The 19,576-nt window shown below is 37.6% G+C and overlaps 2 protein-coding genes across 6 annotated transcripts in view; one reads left to right on the plus strand and one right to left on the minus strand.

Annotated features, from left to right (window-relative positions):
* Window positions 1-4,289, minus strand: part of LOC126395914 (leukemia inhibitory factor receptor) — a 17,182-nt gene extending 12,893 nt beyond the window's left edge. The window contains exon 1 of the mRNA XM_050053711.1: window positions 3,937-4,289. Within this exon, the coding sequence (XP_049909668.1) occupies window positions 3,937-3,940 (4 nt within the window). The 5' untranslated portion in view covers window positions 3,941-4,289. The remainder of the gene's footprint in view (window positions 1-3,936) is intronic.
* Window positions 4,290-14,063: 9,774 nt separating this feature from the next.
* The window catches only part of mast4 (microtubule associated serine/threonine kinase family member 4), a 131,151-nt gene continuing 125,638 nt past the window's right edge, over window positions 14,064-19,576 (plus strand). For all 5 annotated transcript variants that reach the window (XM_050053696.1, XM_050053700.1, XM_050053697.1 and 2 more), the window contains exon 1: window positions 14,064-14,610. In XM_050053696.1, the coding sequence (XP_049909653.1) occupies window positions 14,383-14,610 (228 nt within the window). In that variant the 5' untranslated portion in view covers window positions 14,064-14,382. The remainder of the gene's footprint in view (window positions 14,611-19,576) is intronic.

The following is a 19,576-nucleotide window of genomic DNA, read 5'->3' on the forward strand; positions in this document are numbered from 1 at the left end:
AGTGCAAACTTCATAATCCAGCCCGGCCTCTTTTGTTAGTATTTACTTAGGTGGAAAGTACTGGCTAGTTTCCCTGTAAGTTTTGGGGAAATTACCTAGTACTTTCAGACTAAAGACAGGCAAACAGTGCAAACTTCATAATCCAGCCCGGCCTCTTTTGTTAGTATTTACTTAGGTGGAAAGTACTGGCTAGTTTCCCTGTAAGTTTTGGTGAAAGTACACTGTAGATGTGAGAACAGCACCTACGATGTGGTTTCTGTGTAATTAAATAATAAAAACATTTTATAACTTTTCATGACTCATTATTGTGTATTTTAAGATATATGTAGGCTATATTATTACATGACTGTATTGTTTGTGTTTCGTCCTCGGGTGGCACTACAAGACTTCCATAGATGTGCACTTGAGAGAGGTAAGTTTGCTTTGTACTCCAGCCTGCCCGTTAATTAGGCATTTCGCAGAATATAGACCCATTTCTTGACATATTCATATTCAAACTCATTCAATGAAATGTAAACAAAACATAAATGTTAAAACCCTGGAGTGTGGGTGAAATTGCCTGATGACACATAGGCTACATAAAAGTGACTGAATCAACTGCCATGAGCAAAGGGAAAAAGCATTTGTTTTTATTGCACTTCATACAGATTCATATGAGGAAATTAAACCATAAGTTTCGGGAAACTCCCGGGAAAATATGTGGTAAGTGACCGCGAGGGATACTCTAACTCCCGGGGAAGTATGTGGTAAGTGACCGGGAGGAGTTATACTCTAACTCCCAGGAAAGTAAGTTCCCGGGAGTTATACACTAACTCCCTGGAAAGTGGGAGAGAGGTACACTCTAAAACGCGGGCTGACTTATGAAGTGTTACCGAGTGTTTCAACATTTAGAGAACAGTTAGCTCCTATCGCTTTGTATAAATGAATGGTGTTAGGATGCTGTAGTAGAACAAAAATGAAATCTTGGTAGTAAGAGCACGCTCTGTTGAGATTTCCTGTATGGTAAAAATAGTCACAGTTATTTTAATGTGTGTGGATACCCTCATTCACAGCAGACACAATAATAGAAAAAACTGCATCACGTGGATTATTAGTAGCTACTCGTCAGACAAGTATTGTAGTATTTTGTACTTAATATTTCACTTTATTATCAACTATATCATGTTCAAAGAGAAGAAATGCAAACAACTAATAATAATCAATTTTTTTGTCATTTGTTTTGCTTTGTTTAAATGGAGGATACATTTTAAACTCAGATCAGATTTACTACAGATCTTGAGTAGTATCTTCAGTAGTTAATGTGTAAATTATTTCATTTAATAGTAATAGAGAATCCAATACATTAACGACATGTTCAATGCATATAAAAAAATATTGTTTTTTGATGATTTAATGAGTTTGTGTCTCACTTTGGTTCAATGACCTTATTTTAAAAAAAATCTTAAAATTCCATCTACTCCTTCTCCTTAAATGTGTTCAAGTCATATGCTTGTTTTTTTCAAACCAGAAAGAACGCAATGTTTGTGTGTGACTCAAATAATCATTCTCCTTTTTCGGTATCTCGAAAGCTCACTGAATGCATGCAATTCATAGAAAGGAGGAACCCTTTTCCAAGAAATGGTCAGACCTTCTATAAGCACTTTACTTGCTGAGATCTCACTCTCCTTGTTATTTTCACCTCCTACGACCCTGCGTCCTTATATGGGGACATTAAATTTTGAGATTTTTGCACCTCATACTTCATTCTACTTAACTTAGAACTGTTGCCTTTGTCTGTGGACACTTTTCTGTACCATAATGTTGTAGCAAAAGCACAATATACTAATCCATGTAAAAAACAATATGGTGGCCATCATTGCAAAGTCAGTCTAGAACCAAACCCAACACAAAAGTGGACAAGGTACAGAACCTGATCACATTTTGGGTTGAAACCAACTTTTACTTTTACTTTTATTTATGCTTAATAATGTTTGTAGTTTGATATGGCATACAAACATTGGGACTCAATTATTTTATTATCGCGGCGTTTCACATTGTACAACAAGGTGACTGTTCCTACAGACCAAAAAGACAATCCCAGTCTGGAATGTGGAACAGGGAAAATTCATATAGAGTTTCAAAACGAACAAATCACACTCACAAAAATAAACCCAGTGTCCCCATATGAGGACATCATTTTTTCCCCCAAAACTATACTGTTCAATAACAATACTTGTTTTTTATATTCATATATACTTACCAGGTCCTTAAATTCCCAGATAGCTAGATGAAATTAAACAATGCATATCAAACAAAAGCTGGGGTCTCAGGAGGTTAAAGCCCTAACTAAAAGGATTTTTGACCAAATATTAAAGTCCTCCTCCACCTGAAATGTGTTTTTCTTATTGTTACTTCAGTTGGATGTTTGACCTTCACTGTGCAGAGGGATATGTGTGCAGAGTTTGACACTAGAAGGCTGTTTTCTCATTCATCTGCTGAAGATGTGCACACCTTTAATCATACAGGCATGGTTTCTATTCCAGTGTTCAAACACTGAGACTGGTCTTTTCAGTGAAGCAGGATACATTTCATATGCAGCAGTTAAACCGTTGAAGTGAAACATATTTGCATATTCATAGATCCAGGATTTTAGGAGTTTTACTGTAGTTAAAGGTCCAGTGTAGGATTTAGGGGGATATACTGGCAGACATAGAATAGAATATAATAACTATGTTTTCCTCAGTGTATAATCATCTGGAAAAAGAATTGTTGTGTTTTTGTTGTGGACCAGTTTATATCTACATAGGGAGCAGGTCCTTGTCTACAGAGATTGCGATAATGCACCACCATGTTTCTTCAGTGGCCCAGAATGGACAAATCAAATACTGGCTGTAAATAGAGCCACTCACCCTTTTCCATTTTTCCGTAGGCCACCATAGTAAGCAGCCCCTCTGCAATGGGCAGCGTTAAAGAAACATTGATTTTTAACAAATAACTGCTTTGTTTAGTGTTTTTACTGGTTGACATTATTGATTGCCTTTGTTTTGGAGAGAAAGAGACTGCTGCGGAAAATTCATCTCCTGATAAAAGTCTCCTCCTCCTTCTGGATCTTAAATTACCTGAGAAATAATGTGAGCACACATGAAACTGCTTTATTCAGTGTTCTTACCAGTTTATATCACCAGGTCCATTTGTTTTCGTGAGTAGAGGAGCCCTTCCTGAACAATGAACACTGAAGGAATACTAACTGGGAAAAGTTTACGCTGGTTGCAATCTGTAATCCTAACCACAAGATGCCAATAATTCCTCCTAAATTTTACACACTGGACCTTTGATTGAAGCTTTTTCCATATCAAACACAAATTATTGTTTAAAAGAAAATCCTCTTACCTTTGGTGCTGTAAATGAGTCTAGATTGTTTTGGTGTGAGTTGCTGAGTGTTAGAGATATCAGCTGTAGAGATGTCTGCCTTCTCTCTGATATAATGAAACTAGATGGCACTCAGCTTGGGGTCCTCAAAGCACCAGAAAAATACATTTGAAAAACTCAACAGCAATGTCTCTTTCCATAAATCATGACCCAGTTACTCAAGATAATCCACAGATGTTGTTGTGAGCAGTTTCATGTAGGAACTATTCCTTCTAACAAACTACACCCGCCAACTGTATCAAAATACAGAAGGAAGTGTGTCATCTAGTATTGAGGAGAAGGCAGACATCTCAAGGGCCGAGGTCTCCAACACCTATACACCAAAATAATTTAGACTGGTTACTAGCACTACAGGAAAGAGGAGATATATGTATTTTTGTCTTGGGGTGAACTATCCCTTTAAGTTCTTGGATAATTGTATGAGGAGAAGCAGGCTGCACCTGTACTCAGAGGTTTTATGAAAATGAAAACATGGTAACAACAAGCATGTGCAAATGCATACGTGTGATCACATGTAAGTTTAACTACCCATGTATTTTTAGCTGCATGTTCCTCCTTCAGTGCCGACGTGTGAGCACACAGGAAGCTCAGTTCTCGGCTCACTGGCTCCACTTTGGCCTGAAAAACATCATTAATGCTACATATCATTATCTTGATCATAACACCACACTTACACCCTGTATCATCTGTAAGTCTGACCCTCAGCTGTTGTTGTGTATGACTTTCATTTCTGTGGGCTTACTGCCCATGTTTTTTTTTTTTTGTTTTTTTTTTTTTCAACAACAAATCTAACTCAGAATGTTTTGCTGGAGGTAGTACGTGTTTTTAAAAAAGCAGTGATTAAAATTAGAAAAGAACATTTTGAAGAGTCTTGCCACAGGAAACACATTTCCGCTAGATAAGTTAGATGCCCGCTGCCTACTCATGTTTTTCTCTCATGTTAATTCCCCACCTTTGCCCTTATCATCCCTTTAGATCAGCAATGTGCTGTAACTTACTTGCATGCTGCTAGAGTTGAAAGATCGTGTGGGTTCCTCTCGTGGCGTTTTGCTTTGATCAGGATCCTTTATTCTTAGTTTTAAAATGAGTGCTCTCTCACAGAGCAAAGGGCTTAGTAATCATTTCAGTAAAATGTTTCATTTCATTTCTCCTGTGTTTACTGTAACATGACGCTTTACATTGTTAATGAAATGCTTTAGGAATGCTTCTGCACAATAAGACAGTTAGTTTGAATTTTATTAAAAGAAAAAGGTTATTCAAAGCAAGATATTAATTAAATGTAATTATGGAAGAAATTAACTTTATTTTTTAAGATTTTTGTTGAACTAATTATGGTTGGATGGAGTAAAAGAAGACAGCTACACAAATTATCATCAAATCGGTTCAGTCACATGTGGTATTTCTAAAACTTAAAATATGATCTCAAGCAATTTTCTGATGGTTTAAACTGCGTGGCAGCAACACAGAACTGACAACAACTTTTCAATAATCACATGTGATTGAGATTTACATGGATGGTCCTGAAAATTAAACAACAAATACAGTCCGAGAGAATCCTCATTCAACTTTGACAAACTACACATTGTTTAAAAGCATAAAGTCTCATGATTGTGTCTGTGAAACCATTATAAGATCACAGAATCACTGCTACAGAAGTTGTTTGTTTTGCATACAAAACAAATCATCAAATAAAAAAAAGATTAAAACTGTGAAAAAATAAATATGTAAATAAAAAAATACAAGATAAAGGCTTTCATTTATACCATTGTTTGTGCCTCTGTAGATAAGCGGTCCGGGGACTTCCAGGGGTCCTTGAGTAAGTGAATCATTTCTTTTCACTATTTAAATCACTAAAGAGTTGAGCCCACTTTGAGAAACAGTCACAAAAGTGACTATTCTGACCATAGGTTTCACTTCCTCCACCGTTATCTCCTCAACTGTTGCTCACAACAAGGTTATTATAGTTAAACTAAAATCAAACTATTAAGTAAAACTAGGTTTGAAAAAAACATTTTAGTTAACTGAAAAAAACTAGACATTAGGAGGAAAAAAATCTGAAACCATATTGTGTGTTTACAAAATAAACTAAGATAAATTAAAAATGTATAGGAAATACCTTAAGTTTTAGTCTTTGTCAATGAAGTCACACTTGTCTCCACAGTAACCATGAGGAGGCACTGGTGCATTAACACTGGGATGTCTACGTGACTGTGAGTCACTTACCTCCACAAAGTATTGTGTTGTATTGTAATGCCTATTCTGAACTCCTTAAATCTTTCCTGTGACAAATACCCCCTGTCACGTAGTAAAAAGAATTAAAACCAATTTGAAATTAATAAAAACAAAACTAGTATAAAACATTTTTAAACATAAAAAGCTAAACTGAAATGGCAAAGCCATTCTAGTGCTTCCTCATAGTCTACTAAACTAAATTGAGAACAAAAATCAAAAACAAGGTAGAAATAAAAAGTACTGAAAAATACAAAACTGTGATAACTGTGGTTGACAAGTATAGAAGTCTAGCCTTAATCATATTTGATAACCTAGATCTTTTCAGATAGAGGCCCCTGAAGTGAAATCTTATTAAACCAGGGTCTGTGACCTAAAGTGTATCAATTTAGAGGTTTTTGACACATGAAAGGTTGAGAGTCACAAACTTACTGACTGTTTGATAGAGGACTGGAGTCCCCTTGATCAGAATAGTAATGACAAGCAACATCTAGTTATCTGTATTCTCTCATTACCAAACAGTACCCCCCTGTGGAGAATCTGTGCAAGTTAGACTGAATGAAACATGAGAGACACATGCTGCATGCATACAGGATTCTTAGTGCTGGGAGATGCAACAAATATGTAAGCATATTTTAAGATTAAAATTAAACATTGGTAAGAAGTTCTTTTTCATAAATAACAACAGGTCATATCTGAAGTTCACTGGTCCTTTTCTTTTACGTGTTTTCCTTGAAAACTACTTTGTGATTTATAGCTTCAGTCAAGACAACCTAAACAAACATGTTAGTGTTTGTCTTTACAAATAAAAAGAAAGACAAAAAATGCTGAGACACAACAGTATTAGTATGCTGTAATTTTCACATTAATAATGGGCTATTAGTAGTGATTTATGGTAACATCTGTGAGTGGATATTTCAGTAAGATTACAGTTGAATTAAAGACACTTTTGGTTTTAAATGTCAGATTTATTTTGAAAGAACAAGACTAAAAGTGTACAGCCTTGCTCAGTGATGCACAGTGGTGCTTTGAGCTAAATGCTAGTGTTACTGTGCTCACAGTGACAATGCTGACATACTGAGGTTTAGAAGGTATATAATGTTTATCTTATTCACAATCTTGGTTGTTGAAATTTAGCATGGAAGCATTTGCCAAGTAGCACCAAACACAAAAGTAAATCTGAGACTGATGGGATCATCATTGGTTTTGTAGGTTTTTGCACATTAACAGAAGTATTGGACACAATTAAATTTTGACCTGATGATGGCGCTAGATGAAAAGTCAAGGGATCATCCTTAGGCCTTTTACTGTTATATCATTCTGGGTATCATTTTAATGTGTCCTTAGTGTCATCCTTCTTTCTTATTTTTTCCTTTTTGTGTTATTTAGGATGTGAATAAAACATGTTTTGATTTGCCATTATACAGAGTACTTTTGTACCCAAGAGAAAAAAGGCAGGAGTAAACAGAGAGGTGACCCTTAGGTATCGCACTGAGCAAATGACATTTGCAGCAGTTTGAGCCTTTCAAAGTCAGCCTAAGGTTTAAGAACAGTTTCCACCGCAAGATATTCTGGAAAACATCCACTGAGAGGGAAGTGATTCAGGCAGCTTGGACTGATCAGTGATTTAGATAATGACAACACACACTGCTGTAATTTAAAGGGACAGTTCACCCCCAAATCAAAAATGCATATATTTTCTCTTACCTGTAATGTTACTTATCAGTCTAGTTTTGGTGTGAGGTGTGTTGGAGATATCAGCTGTAGAGATGTCTGCCTTCTCTCCAATATAATGGAACTATATGGCACTCAGCTTGTGGTGCTCAAAGTGCCAAAAAGATGCATTTGAAAAACTAAAAAGCAATGTCTCTTTCCACAAATCATGACCTGGTTACTCGAGATAATCCACTGACCTTGTTGTGAGCAGTTTTATGTAGGAACTACTTTCTTTCTACTGAATTACACTTGCCAACCGAATTGCTGAGCAGAAGGAAGTATGCATCTACTGCTAGCTAACCTAACACCACTGACCTAGCTAATGTTACAGCTCAGCTGAGGAGGACGCCATTAATGTTTGCATCTCGCGCGAGCAGGAGCCTCTCATCCCTGAGTAGATGCACGCTTCCTCCTGCATGGTGATACAGTTGGCAGGTGTAGTCTAGCAGCAAGAAATTAGTTCCTACATGAAACTGCTCACAACAAGCTCTGTGGATTATGTTAACATGATTTCTGGAAACAGACATTGTTGTTGAGGTTTGCCAATGTACTTTTTGCATTTTTTTTAGCACTTTGAACACCACAAGCTGAGTGCCATCTAGTTCCATTATATTTGAGAGAAGGCAGACATCTCTACACCCGCCAACTCACACCCACAAAGTCTAAATGGATTTTTGATTGGGATGTGAAACTTACCTTTATAAGTGTGAAATGAATGCTATTTCACTGTGTATCAGCTGTAAAGCCTAACTACTTCAAATTGGTGTTACAGATTTTAATAATAATAATAATTGCCCTCAAATGTGTTAGTGGATAGATGAGATGAAAATTGCCCTTTAACCTGAATCAAAAACCAAGGACAGCTCGTTGAGTTGCTTGTTTCTTTTAACCAGTTCCAGGGAGGGTTTGTGTTGATATTTCAGTGACAGAGAACACTTGTCAGTCATGAAGTTGATCCAGTCAACTGCAGAGTGATAATATCCACTGACAATGCCTCTAACACAAGCAAATGCCTACTGAGCCTCGCCAGACCAAGATAAGTAAAGTGACATTTCTAATATACTGATGTTTATTGGATATAATGCTTACGATGTTTACCATTTTAGTTTAGCATGATGATAAAAGCTGTTGATAAAAACTGCTATGAAAAACTGTTGTTTTTTACAGCAGTGTTGAGGCTGGGTATTGGGAGCGGTGAGCAGACATGCAAGGTAACAATTTAACACAGGATCTATAAATGTCAACACTTTCTCAGCCGTTGACACATCACATAGTAAACACCAGATCAAGAACTGGCTGGGTATAATGGCTCAACATCTCAGCGCTTTGTTTACTTTATGGAGCTCAGTGTACCATGACTTAATACTGTAGATAAGGATTATAAAAGGGGGAAGCTTTTTTTAGGTTCATGTGGAGACGGGGCTGAACAGTGAGGCGAGTATGTGCTGTTGACTGTAAACATGTTTGTTTTTTTTTGACAATTTAGGCAGTATGTGTTGAGGTTTTAAAGTGTACTGTTGAACTGTATGCTCACCAACAAGGGTGTTATTTTGGTTTTAGGAGTGACACAATGACAAGAAAAGCTGAAATTGGTTATTGTGCCTTCCATAATGTTGGCAGTACATCAGAAAATGTAAATGCTGTATTAACTGCTGCTGAGCTAATGTACTGACAAACTTGATATGAAGAGTTAACTTAAAAGAGGCTTTGCATCATTACTACAAAGAGAAGTGTACTTGGCCTTATATTGTGTTTTTAGGGTGACTTTGTCACATCTGTCCTGGGGCTACAGATAAAAAAAATGCCTCTTGTCTAACACTTGAATTTACAGCAATGTTTCTTGATGTGCACTGTCCCTGTAAAATAAACCCATAAATACTAATATTTGATTAACGTTTAGTTTTGTGTAACCATTTTTAGATCCCAGAATCACTGTGGCAAATGTTGCTTGTTTTGGAACATAACTGCATACAAAATGGATGGATTTATTAACAAGCCTACTGGGTGCGGGCCCAGATGCTCAAAGTGTCAGGGGCACCCTTGGCCTTCACGTGCAAAATGTCACACAAATTAACATGTACCGACCAGGAAGAGACTCAAAATGACCACAAAGTAACACAAAAAAACTACAAAGAGACACAGAAGGACAACAAATTAAATGCAAAATAGCTGAAAAGAGACACACAATGACTCTTAAGAGATGCGAAGCATCTATGAAGGGATTCAGAATGATTACAAAGAGACTCAAAATGACGACAAAGAAATATAACATGACTACAGAGAGACACAAAATGACTACAAATACATGTATAACAGCTGCAAAGAGATACGCAACACACACAGAGAAAAATGATTAACATAAAATGATGACAAAAAAAGGAAAACACAGCAGATATCCTTGGACAGTTGCACAGACCTCCATATTATAGCCAGTGGTACCCTGACTGCTGTTAGGTACCGAGTTTAAATCCTCAGAGTGACTGTCAGACCTTACACTGGTGCAGTGGGCCCAGGGTTCCTCCTGATGCAGGACAATGCCCAGCATCATGCGGCCAGAGTGTGTAGGCAGTTCCTGAAGGCACTGATGCCATTGACTGGCCCTCTCATTTCCCTGACCTAAATACAATAAGCACGTATGGGATGTTATGTATCGATGCATCTAACGCCACCAAATACTATCACAGTCTGTCCAGGAGCTCATTGATGCCCTGATCCAGGGACGGGAGGAGATCCCCAGGACACCATGTGGGGGCCATACACACTACTGAGTCACATTATGAGTTGCCTGAGATTTCAATTTCTTACTTTGATTTTCAGTGCGATTTTGAATCCGGCCCTCAGTGGGTTGATGATTTTGGTTTCCATTGACTGTTGTTATGTCATTTTGTTCTCAACAAATTATACAGTGTACATCAGTGAAGATTTTCAACTTGAATAATTTGTTCATCAAGCTCTAAGGTGTGATTTTGGTGTTCCCACAATTTCACAAAGCACTGTAAAAATCCCCCACAAAATTAACTCAAAGAGGCACAAAACCATAAAGAGATGCACACAACTACAAAGGGATGCAAAACAAAGACAATAAGAGGCTAAACAACAATAAAGTATTTGTGTCTAGCTCATGGATGGATCAATAAATGGGCCTACTGGGCCTACTGGGTACAGTCCCAGGGACCCAAAGTGTCAGGGCCCCGCCAGGCCTTCACCTGCAAAATGTCACTCAAATTAACCCATGCTGACCAGAAAGAGACTCAAAATGACCACAAAGAAACATAAAAAACTACAAAGACATGCAAAAGGACTACAAATAGATGTAAAACAGTTGCAAAGAGACACAGAGACTCACTACGACTATGAAAAGGTACAACACAACCAAAAGGAAACACAAAATAAGCACAAAGAAACATGAAACGACCATGGAGACTCTAAATGACCACAAAGAGATGCAAAATGACCACAGAGACTCAAAAGAAAGATACGCAAGATTATGACAGAAGGGGCAAAACAACCACAGACACAAAAAGCTACAAAGAGACACCAAACCACAACACAAAGGGGCTAAATAACTATAAAGTCTGTGTGTCTTGTTCTTATGTAGGAGAGGTGGTACGGTCTTCTGCATGTCTGTACCCGGGGGCCCATTGTCTCACAATGAATCAGAAACAAAAGTCAAAATAAATAAATAATTTTTTTTTATAAAAACCATGTTTGTGCCTCTGTACATTTATTTCTATCTTACTCAGACTATTGTCGACGTTTTGAAAAAAAAAAATCTGCTAAGAGTTCCCTTTCAGAAGATCAGGACTGTAATGAAAAGGGTTCAACAACATCACAATAGCTAAAGTACTACTTTATTCTGAGTATCACTGCCATAACTGTGGTGTCTTTTTGGGAGAATATCAATAGTATTGCAGTCTTTCTCTTTATACAGCACCAACACACTCCGCTAATAATAATCCCAGTGGAAATTATGCCCTTGCTTATAAACACTCATCCATCAACTGAGTGACAGGATTAATGTGGTGGGAAATTTTGAGCAAACATTGGCAACCAAAAAGATGTTCTTTGGGTGTAGCCGCTGATATCATATGTGGGTGGAGTACAATACCAACAAAAGGCAGTAATGAAACATTCTCTGGTGGCTGGAGACCTTCCGTGACTAAACTCTTGAACTGAGATGATTGAAGAGATGAAAGCTACAAATAATTTCCCCCCCTCTTGTATGTTGCATATGAACATGTTTAAGACCTGTTTACGAGCCTGGAGAAGAAAATCAATCATAAATAAAGATCTATACAATAAATCACTTCCTCTTGTGCTGCAGTGCCTTTGCCCACTTCCCTTACTGTATAAGCCATGACTAAGTGGTTGAAATAACAGGTTCATTTCTAAATCATCCAAATATAATATCTTTTTTTGTCATTTACAGTGATTTTTGTGCGAGTGTGGCATCATGCAGTCAGATATGATGATAAAACAACCGGTTTCATAAATCTGTTTAATTAATTAAAAAAGATGTTTTGTCAGCTGCAAAAAAAAAAGAAAGAAAAAAGATGGAAGCTGAGAATGACGTAACTCCTTTCTCAATCTGTGCATTGTGAACCAAAATTAAAGATTTTATAATCAGTTATATTGATGCATATAGATGTTGATATTTTGTTTGTGCTTTACAAAAATAGCGAGGTCATATCATCTCTGGATCAGGAAATACAGTCACAACTTGAGAAATGGGTTAAAACTTTTTTTTTTATTTAATCTTGCAACTAACAGAATAATTACTCACCCAGATGGTTAGGAGAGCCTCAAAGGACTCTGGAAGTTGCTTCAGAACAGCAGTAAGTGTGTGTGTTTACATGTTCATGATTTAGCAGTATCCTGGTTATGTGTTGTGCATGTAAACATCATATCCTGCTTTCTGAAACTTGGATAAGGCAATCAGAAGCAGAATCAGCTTTACTGGCCAAGAATGTGTACACATACAAGGAATCTGACTCTCTCTCACATACACACACAGTTCAATGAACAGTATCTAAGAAGATAGACAGAATAGGCATACAGCTAAAAACAAGGATAACAAAGCTGAACAAAGACAGGTAAAACCACAGGTAAAAACGATACATTTAACTATAATGTACATACATGTAATTTAAAAAAATAGATGCGTAAATGAATATGTGTAAGAGGCAATAATGAACAACAATATACAATATCTAGACAAAGGGTAAACTGTTTCTGTAAATTGTTAACAAGAATACAATAGTGCAAGGGTGCGGAGTACAAAGAGTGGTTAATGTTACAGGTTTCATGAAGTGCATGGTCATGCACAATATATGTAAATATGTATGTCTATATACAGTACTGTATATACATAGTCCTAAGACTTGTATTTGTACATGCATAGATATAGATTTAAGATAGATAGATAGATTTGATAAATAAATGACTAACATAAAAATGTGTATTTAAGCCATAATAAATTCATAATTTATAGCAGTGGTGAAAGAAGTACTCAGATCTTTTACTCTAAATAATTAGCAATATCACACTGTTAAAATACTGTACTACAAATAAAAATTCTGCATTTAAAACCTTACATAAAAGTATGTCAGTGTTGTCAGCAAAATGTAGGCTACCTGCAGTATCAAAAGTGAAAGTACCCAAAGCTCTGTTTTTCACAGAGCCATTTTCCAGCTAACACATTTTTTTCACCTGAAAATAAGAACCAATGTATATTTGCTACCTTGGAATGATTCTTTTTTATCTACATTCGGAGCGGGTTCTCTTCCACAGAGTATGTAATGTTTCTACAGTAGCCCAGAATGGACAAACCAAACATTGGCTCCAGACTGGGCCATTTGGGTTTTCATGCTGTCCACTGTAATTCTCCTACATGCTTGATGCACCGGAGTAGTTTCAGTTCTGCAACCTCACCGCTAGATGCCACTAATTCCTACACACTGGACCTCTAAACTATGAAATATATGATTCATAATTTGTAGCAGTGGTGGAAGATGTACTCAAATCCTTTACTTTAAGAAGTAGCAATAACATACTGTGAAAATACTTATAACTTGTGAATAAAAATCTGTTCAAAAGTAGGAGAATTTTGTAAACACATAAGAAAACTTAATCCTTCAGTTCATCACATTTAAAATCATCAAATTTGGAGGTACATGGCTTTCACGGGTCAGAAAGGGTTTTAAAAAATTGTAATTTGAAAGGTAACTAAAGCTGTCAGACAAATGTAGTTGAGTAAAAAGTACAGTGTTTGTCTCTGAGGTTGGGTGTAGTAGCAGTATGAAGTTGTGTTGTAAGTACAAGTAACTCGAATTCATACTTAATCACAGTGTTTGTGTAAATTTATTCTACTTGGTCACATCCCACTAGTGGTATCCTGGTTATGCTCAGTGTTTTTAGAGTACCCTGCCTGTGTTTTTGACATGTAAACATCATGTCCTGGTTTCAGAAATCTGGATAAGGTCTTATAAAGCTGTTTCCACCCCCAAATGAACAATGCTGAAAAAAAAGTCCCACGCTGGAACCCAGTTGACCCCCTGGCGCAGACTGAGCACCTAAAGGTGATTAAAACTGCCTCTATTTGGTTTGGGAGCTGCAGTGATCTGATTGGCCCGCCCCCGCATGTTGTGGGCGGGGTTTATTTTGGGGCTGCAGGCTCCACTAGAGCATTGTGAAAGCAGTGACAGCATGGACTCACGCTGCCTGGGGAGTAAGGCGCCACAAAATCCAAACAGAGGCAACTTTTAACTCAAGTGGAGACCTCAGCCTGGCGTCCACACTGATATGAGACAGGGTCGATAAGTATTTTAGTATCACAGACTTTCCACGACGTCGTGACTTTGTTTTTACTCCGTCAAAAAAGTGGTATCCTTTTATGGGCGCGCGACTGTTAAGGAAAATGAACTCAGTGGACAGGTGCGTTGACAAGTCAATTAAAAGGTACGCTTTCTTTTGACGTCGCTTCTTTAAATTGGTGTCTTTGCTTTGAAATTGGTGGTGTAAGCTGATAAAATGGAGAAAAATTATTTGGCTTGTGAAAGCGGCGAAAGTGAGTCGTCGTCCGGTTCTACCACCTTGTCCGAGGGAGAGGAAGAAATGACGCCTGCCCGCTTACTGGACATCAAAGTTTCTGGAGATGGAGATGATGAACACAACTCGGACTGTGAAAGTGTCAACGAAGTAGAGGACGACAAGGACACACCGAGGGATGAAGGAAGTGAGGAAGACGAAGACGAAAAGGTAAACACCCAAACTGCCACAAATTTGAACCGAAGATTAAAATTTTAGAGTTTGTACGAAGTGTGTGCTCATGTTAAATACAGAGCAGCCCACAGTCTGTCTGTCTGTCTGGTGGTTAAAGAGAGTGGGCTACAGAATCACACAGCGTGGCAGTAATCCTTTTAATCTCTTCAACACCTCTGAAAACAGTATTAATTTTACTCTCTCTGTCAAAATATTTGTAAACAACCACATGCACCAGCTCAGTGTCTGAGCTCACGTTTGGTTAGTTGCACATGTCATGGAGTCAGTGCAGCCCACAGTCTAAGTATAATTCATGCTGTGAGCTTCTTTGACTTCACCAACTCCAGTTACAAGTCACACTCATCAATGCATCATCTTTCAGGACAGTATGTGAAATGCTTCACTTCTAGTTTGCCATATGGGTACTGCCTATACATGTTATTTGATTGCCTAACTGTAGCTCCAATTTGTCGTATTACCATTACTTAACATATAAAGGCATTCCCCAAACACTCTTCTAACCGCCTTGATGAAAAAATATTCCATTTGCTACTTAACAAAAAGATTTTACATCTCTCTCCCCGAAATTGCACCTCTTTTTTCCCTGATCCAAACAAAGATGGTAGCCGGATATGATGTGTGTGTCTTTGCTGAATTTGTACTGCTTGAACAAGAATAACAGTCCAATACAACACATTCAAGGAATGCCAACTTCATGAAGTTTATGTTCAGTTTTTGTTGAAACTGTTTGCTGATTCATTGTTGTGGTTAGTTTGGAGGCTGCAGTTTGTGGTGCTGTTGAATTGTTCAGCATGTTATGAAGAAGTGTTTCTAATGTTTTGTCCGCCCCATTTATATCAATGAAGGCAGGCTAAATAACAGATGCAACACTCACCATAACACAACAGAATTTAACGGCACCACAAACGGCAGCCTCACTTTATCTCTTTAAGAAAATACCTTCATAACTGTGATAAGTGTTGTGAGGGGGACTTATTATGCTCATTGACAAGTTCATACTTGTATTTTGGGTTTCTGCCAGAACATGTTTACATTTTTTATCGCTCAAAAAAACACTTTAATTTTCTCATACTATCTTCCTAAGTTTACCTGTATTCATCCTCTGTCTGTAACTCTCCCTTTTATCACCTGTCTCTGTAAGCCCCTCTCCCTAAAATGCCCAGTCTGTTCTGACTGGTCTGCGTTTCTGGATCTTCTGCATCTGCGCTCTCAGGCCCTGTCCACGCATGTACAAATATTTTTGAAAACAGATATTTTCCCCCTCTGTTTTAAAGAATAATTCTGTCCACATACCTTTGTTTTACAAAATGCAAACACAACTCTAAACGCTTGCATGCACACGGTGTTCACACAGACAGGGTTGCTGCTGTGGCGCTGCTGCGGAGCTGCCTGCTGCTCTGAATACTGTATTTCCCAAATTAAAAGTCTTCAACATTACCACACTGGTTTATTGAGCCGTGCAAGCCTCTGCATTTTCAACTAGATGGTAAATATTTTACAATAAAAAGTCTCATGTTAACAAAAGAATAGATTCTGCACGCAGAAAGGTTGTCAGAGGGTTTTATTTTGGAACAGAGACAAAATTATTGAGTTAAAAAGAAATATTTTTATGTTTTCATGTCTGTCACTGATATAAACATAAAACTGTGGTAAGAGGTGGTATGATGATTATTAAAAGTCACTGACTATTTATGCTGAAAACTGACATTTCAAGTGGAAAAAGTAGATTTTCCGTAGCCGAGCCATGGCTGATCTGTGCTGCTCCGGTGGTCAGTGTGGCCCAGGGGTTAGCTGTCTTTAGCAGTCTACCTTGCCACAACAGTAGTGAAGTGCATTGAGACTACTGGAGACCTCATCATCCCTGATTCCCGTTAAGGATAAAGAAGCTCACTAAAACATACAAGCTTGCGACATGCCAAACCTTTCCTTCCACTCCTCATTGACAACAAATCCCCCTCTGGAAAGTACCCCACTATCTGCTGCTTGGACTGGTTTTGATCCAAAACTACTGTTTCTGGTGGACTTTTAACTGACAAAGCCGAGGTAGAGCAAAGCCATTAGGTGTAGCAGAAACTTTGGCCAGGTTTAATATGAACATCCGACATTCTAACATTGATTATATGTATGACAGAAGATACAGAAACGCAATGTAGGTCCCCTTTAAATGACCTACTGGGTTTTTCAAAAATGGTTGGGTATTTATTTTCCAGAAAACTGGATGTTTAGCTCTGTGACTTGAATGTAATGAGTGGTACAGTACATGAGAGGCCCAAACAGGGGCTACTCATACTAATCTCGGGGAGTAGTGTGAAGTTATTGTGGTGTTTATTCAGGAAACAGATGGGGAAAATGAGGAAGACAAAATTCATGTCTCAGCCATTTTAATTTATATAATACTTTACATGGATGTTGTCTGCAGACTGGTTTGACTGGCTCGGATGAGCACAATGCGGTTTGCAAGGGTGTGTTTTGAGGTTTCAAGCAGCTACCTGACCTATAAACGTCTACCAAATCATAATATCATGCAGGATGACTTTAGGCAGGTGTGGCCAACTGTTATCCTTTCTAAGTCCTATATAAGCATTAGGAGACTACAGAAGCTTGTGCAACATTATCCACCTATTACTCCACACTGTTTTTCTTAGGTGCAATGTTCCCATTACAGCAACAGGTAGCTACAGTAATCTGAACTTTTTGGCATGACACATAACCCTGTCATGAATCCAAAAACTAAACAATTGCTTAGTCATTGAAGTTGGAATTGCACAGACCTGCAGACAGGATCCATGTTGCATTTCCTGTAAGGACACGACAAATAGAGACCAAAAATGAAATACAACTAATTTCAATAATAGTCATGCTTTTGTTTCGCCATGCAACAATTGTTACATCAGTATTTGTAAGCATATCAGACTCTTCAGCATGCAGAGACATCCCCTGGAACAAACCCCCTGAGGTGGTGTCATGTTTGCTAACACTGCAAGCCTAACTAATTCAGTTAGGCTGAATAACAATGTGACAGTCCATTAGCTAAATAGAGCTGAGATATCACAGAAGAATGAAAGGACTAATACTGGTCTCTTATTTCATTCCCAATCAAAGTGAACTATTCTAAACCATTGTACTGGATATATTTGACTGAAATATGCTTCCTTTTTGGACAGCAAATGCAATGTAATTTTCCAAAAATAATTTTACTAAAATTAAACAAAATTTTAACATATTTTAAAAGTAAGAGCCAAAGTGGCACGGATTGGATGAACTCCGTGCCCTTTTCTCCTGTTCCCTTTTGAAATGTCAGTTTGAATATAATTGAACACCAGTGACCTCTCTGACGCTGTCCACAGGGGGGAGATGTAATTTGACCTGTTATACTGCACTGGCCAAAGCACCACAAAGCAGGTAAGGTGACCTGCCAGTGAAGAGCAGCCTTCCAGTGGTATTACTACAGGGTTAATCAGGGAATCCCGACCTTTGACCTATGTCTTGCTGCTGTTGAGTTAAAGAAGGAAAGTCTTCTGAGAACTCGCATGACATCAACTTTCCAGACTTAGCATCATGCGGCATTTCAAGGACTGAGATACCACTACGGTGGTGCTGCATGCCGTTTTCACAATGTTTGTCTAATGCCTATCATCACAACATCTCTCTCAGTGTGGCTGAATCTTTGTCCATGCCAGACATCTGATCAGTCCAGTGTGACAGAGAAAATTATCTACAGTCAGGATGAGATTATCCCATCCATAATCCTTTTCTTACATGCACAAGATAAAATAACAGAAGTAGATTAAAATAGGAAGCATACAGTCCAGATTTATAAACACATTTTCACCCAAGAATCCTGGATGTGAACTACTACTGTCAAATATAGTGCACGTCAAGTTTGACATTAGTGTCAATAGCAGTTATATCTGTTTTTCTTTATTGAAATACATGATTAATGACATTCTGTTAACAGGAGATCAATAATTAAATGAGTAATCGCTCAGTTAAACATTTAAGGTCCAGTGTGTAGGATTTAGGGTGATATACTAGCAGACATTGAAAATAATATAAGTATGTTTTCTTTATTGTATAATCACCTGAAAAACAAATTGTTGTGTTTTTGTTACCTTAGAATGAGCTCTTGATATCTACTTGGGGACTAGGTCCTTGTCCACGGTGATCACCATGTTAAATGGCCATGTTCCTACAGTAGCCCAGAATGGACAAACCAAACACTGGCTCTAGATATGGCTGTTCACCTTTTCACGTCGGACACTGAAGTTTGCAGTCCTCTCGCAATGAGTGTGTCTGAAAAATGCTTTTTTTCCCCCATAATCACTGGGTCTGTTTGTTTTGGAAGAGGAGACCTCTGCGGATGATTCCGCTCTGGGTAAAAACATCCTGAACGTCTAGATTTTAAGTTATCAAAGAGAAAAGGTGAGTGCATATTGGCAGGTGCTTTACCATTCTTTGGTTCCAACTTGGTCAGATGAAACAAGCAATTTGAAGATGTCATCTTGGCCTCATAAAGTTTTGTTATGTCTTTTCACTATTTTCTGCAGTAGGGCTTCAGTTAACAATTATTATAATAATTGATTTATGAGTTTGATTATTGTCTTTTTTAGTCAACTAATCATTCCGTCCTTAAAATGACAGAAAATTGTCAAAAAAGGCCCATCCCAGAGTCCAAGGTGACATCTTGTTTTGTCAGACCAACACTGTAAAACCCAAATATATACATCTTATAATCATAGAAAACTACAATAAGGAAACAAGCAAATCTTCATACTTGACATTTTTGCTTAAAAAATTGCTAAAAACAATTAACTGGTTATCAATCAACTAATTCATAAATCAGCAAATAATTATAGCTCTATTTTTTTAGACTAAACAATTAATCTAAAGGATTAATTAAGAAAATAATTAATAGAATAATCATAATAAAAAATGCCCATAA

Source organism: Epinephelus moara, chromosome 9, assembly GCF_006386435.1.
Source record: "Epinephelus moara isolate mb chromosome 9, YSFRI_EMoa_1.0, whole genome shotgun sequence".
Lineage (NCBI taxonomy): Eukaryota > Metazoa > Chordata > Actinopteri > Perciformes > Serranidae > Epinephelus > Epinephelus moara.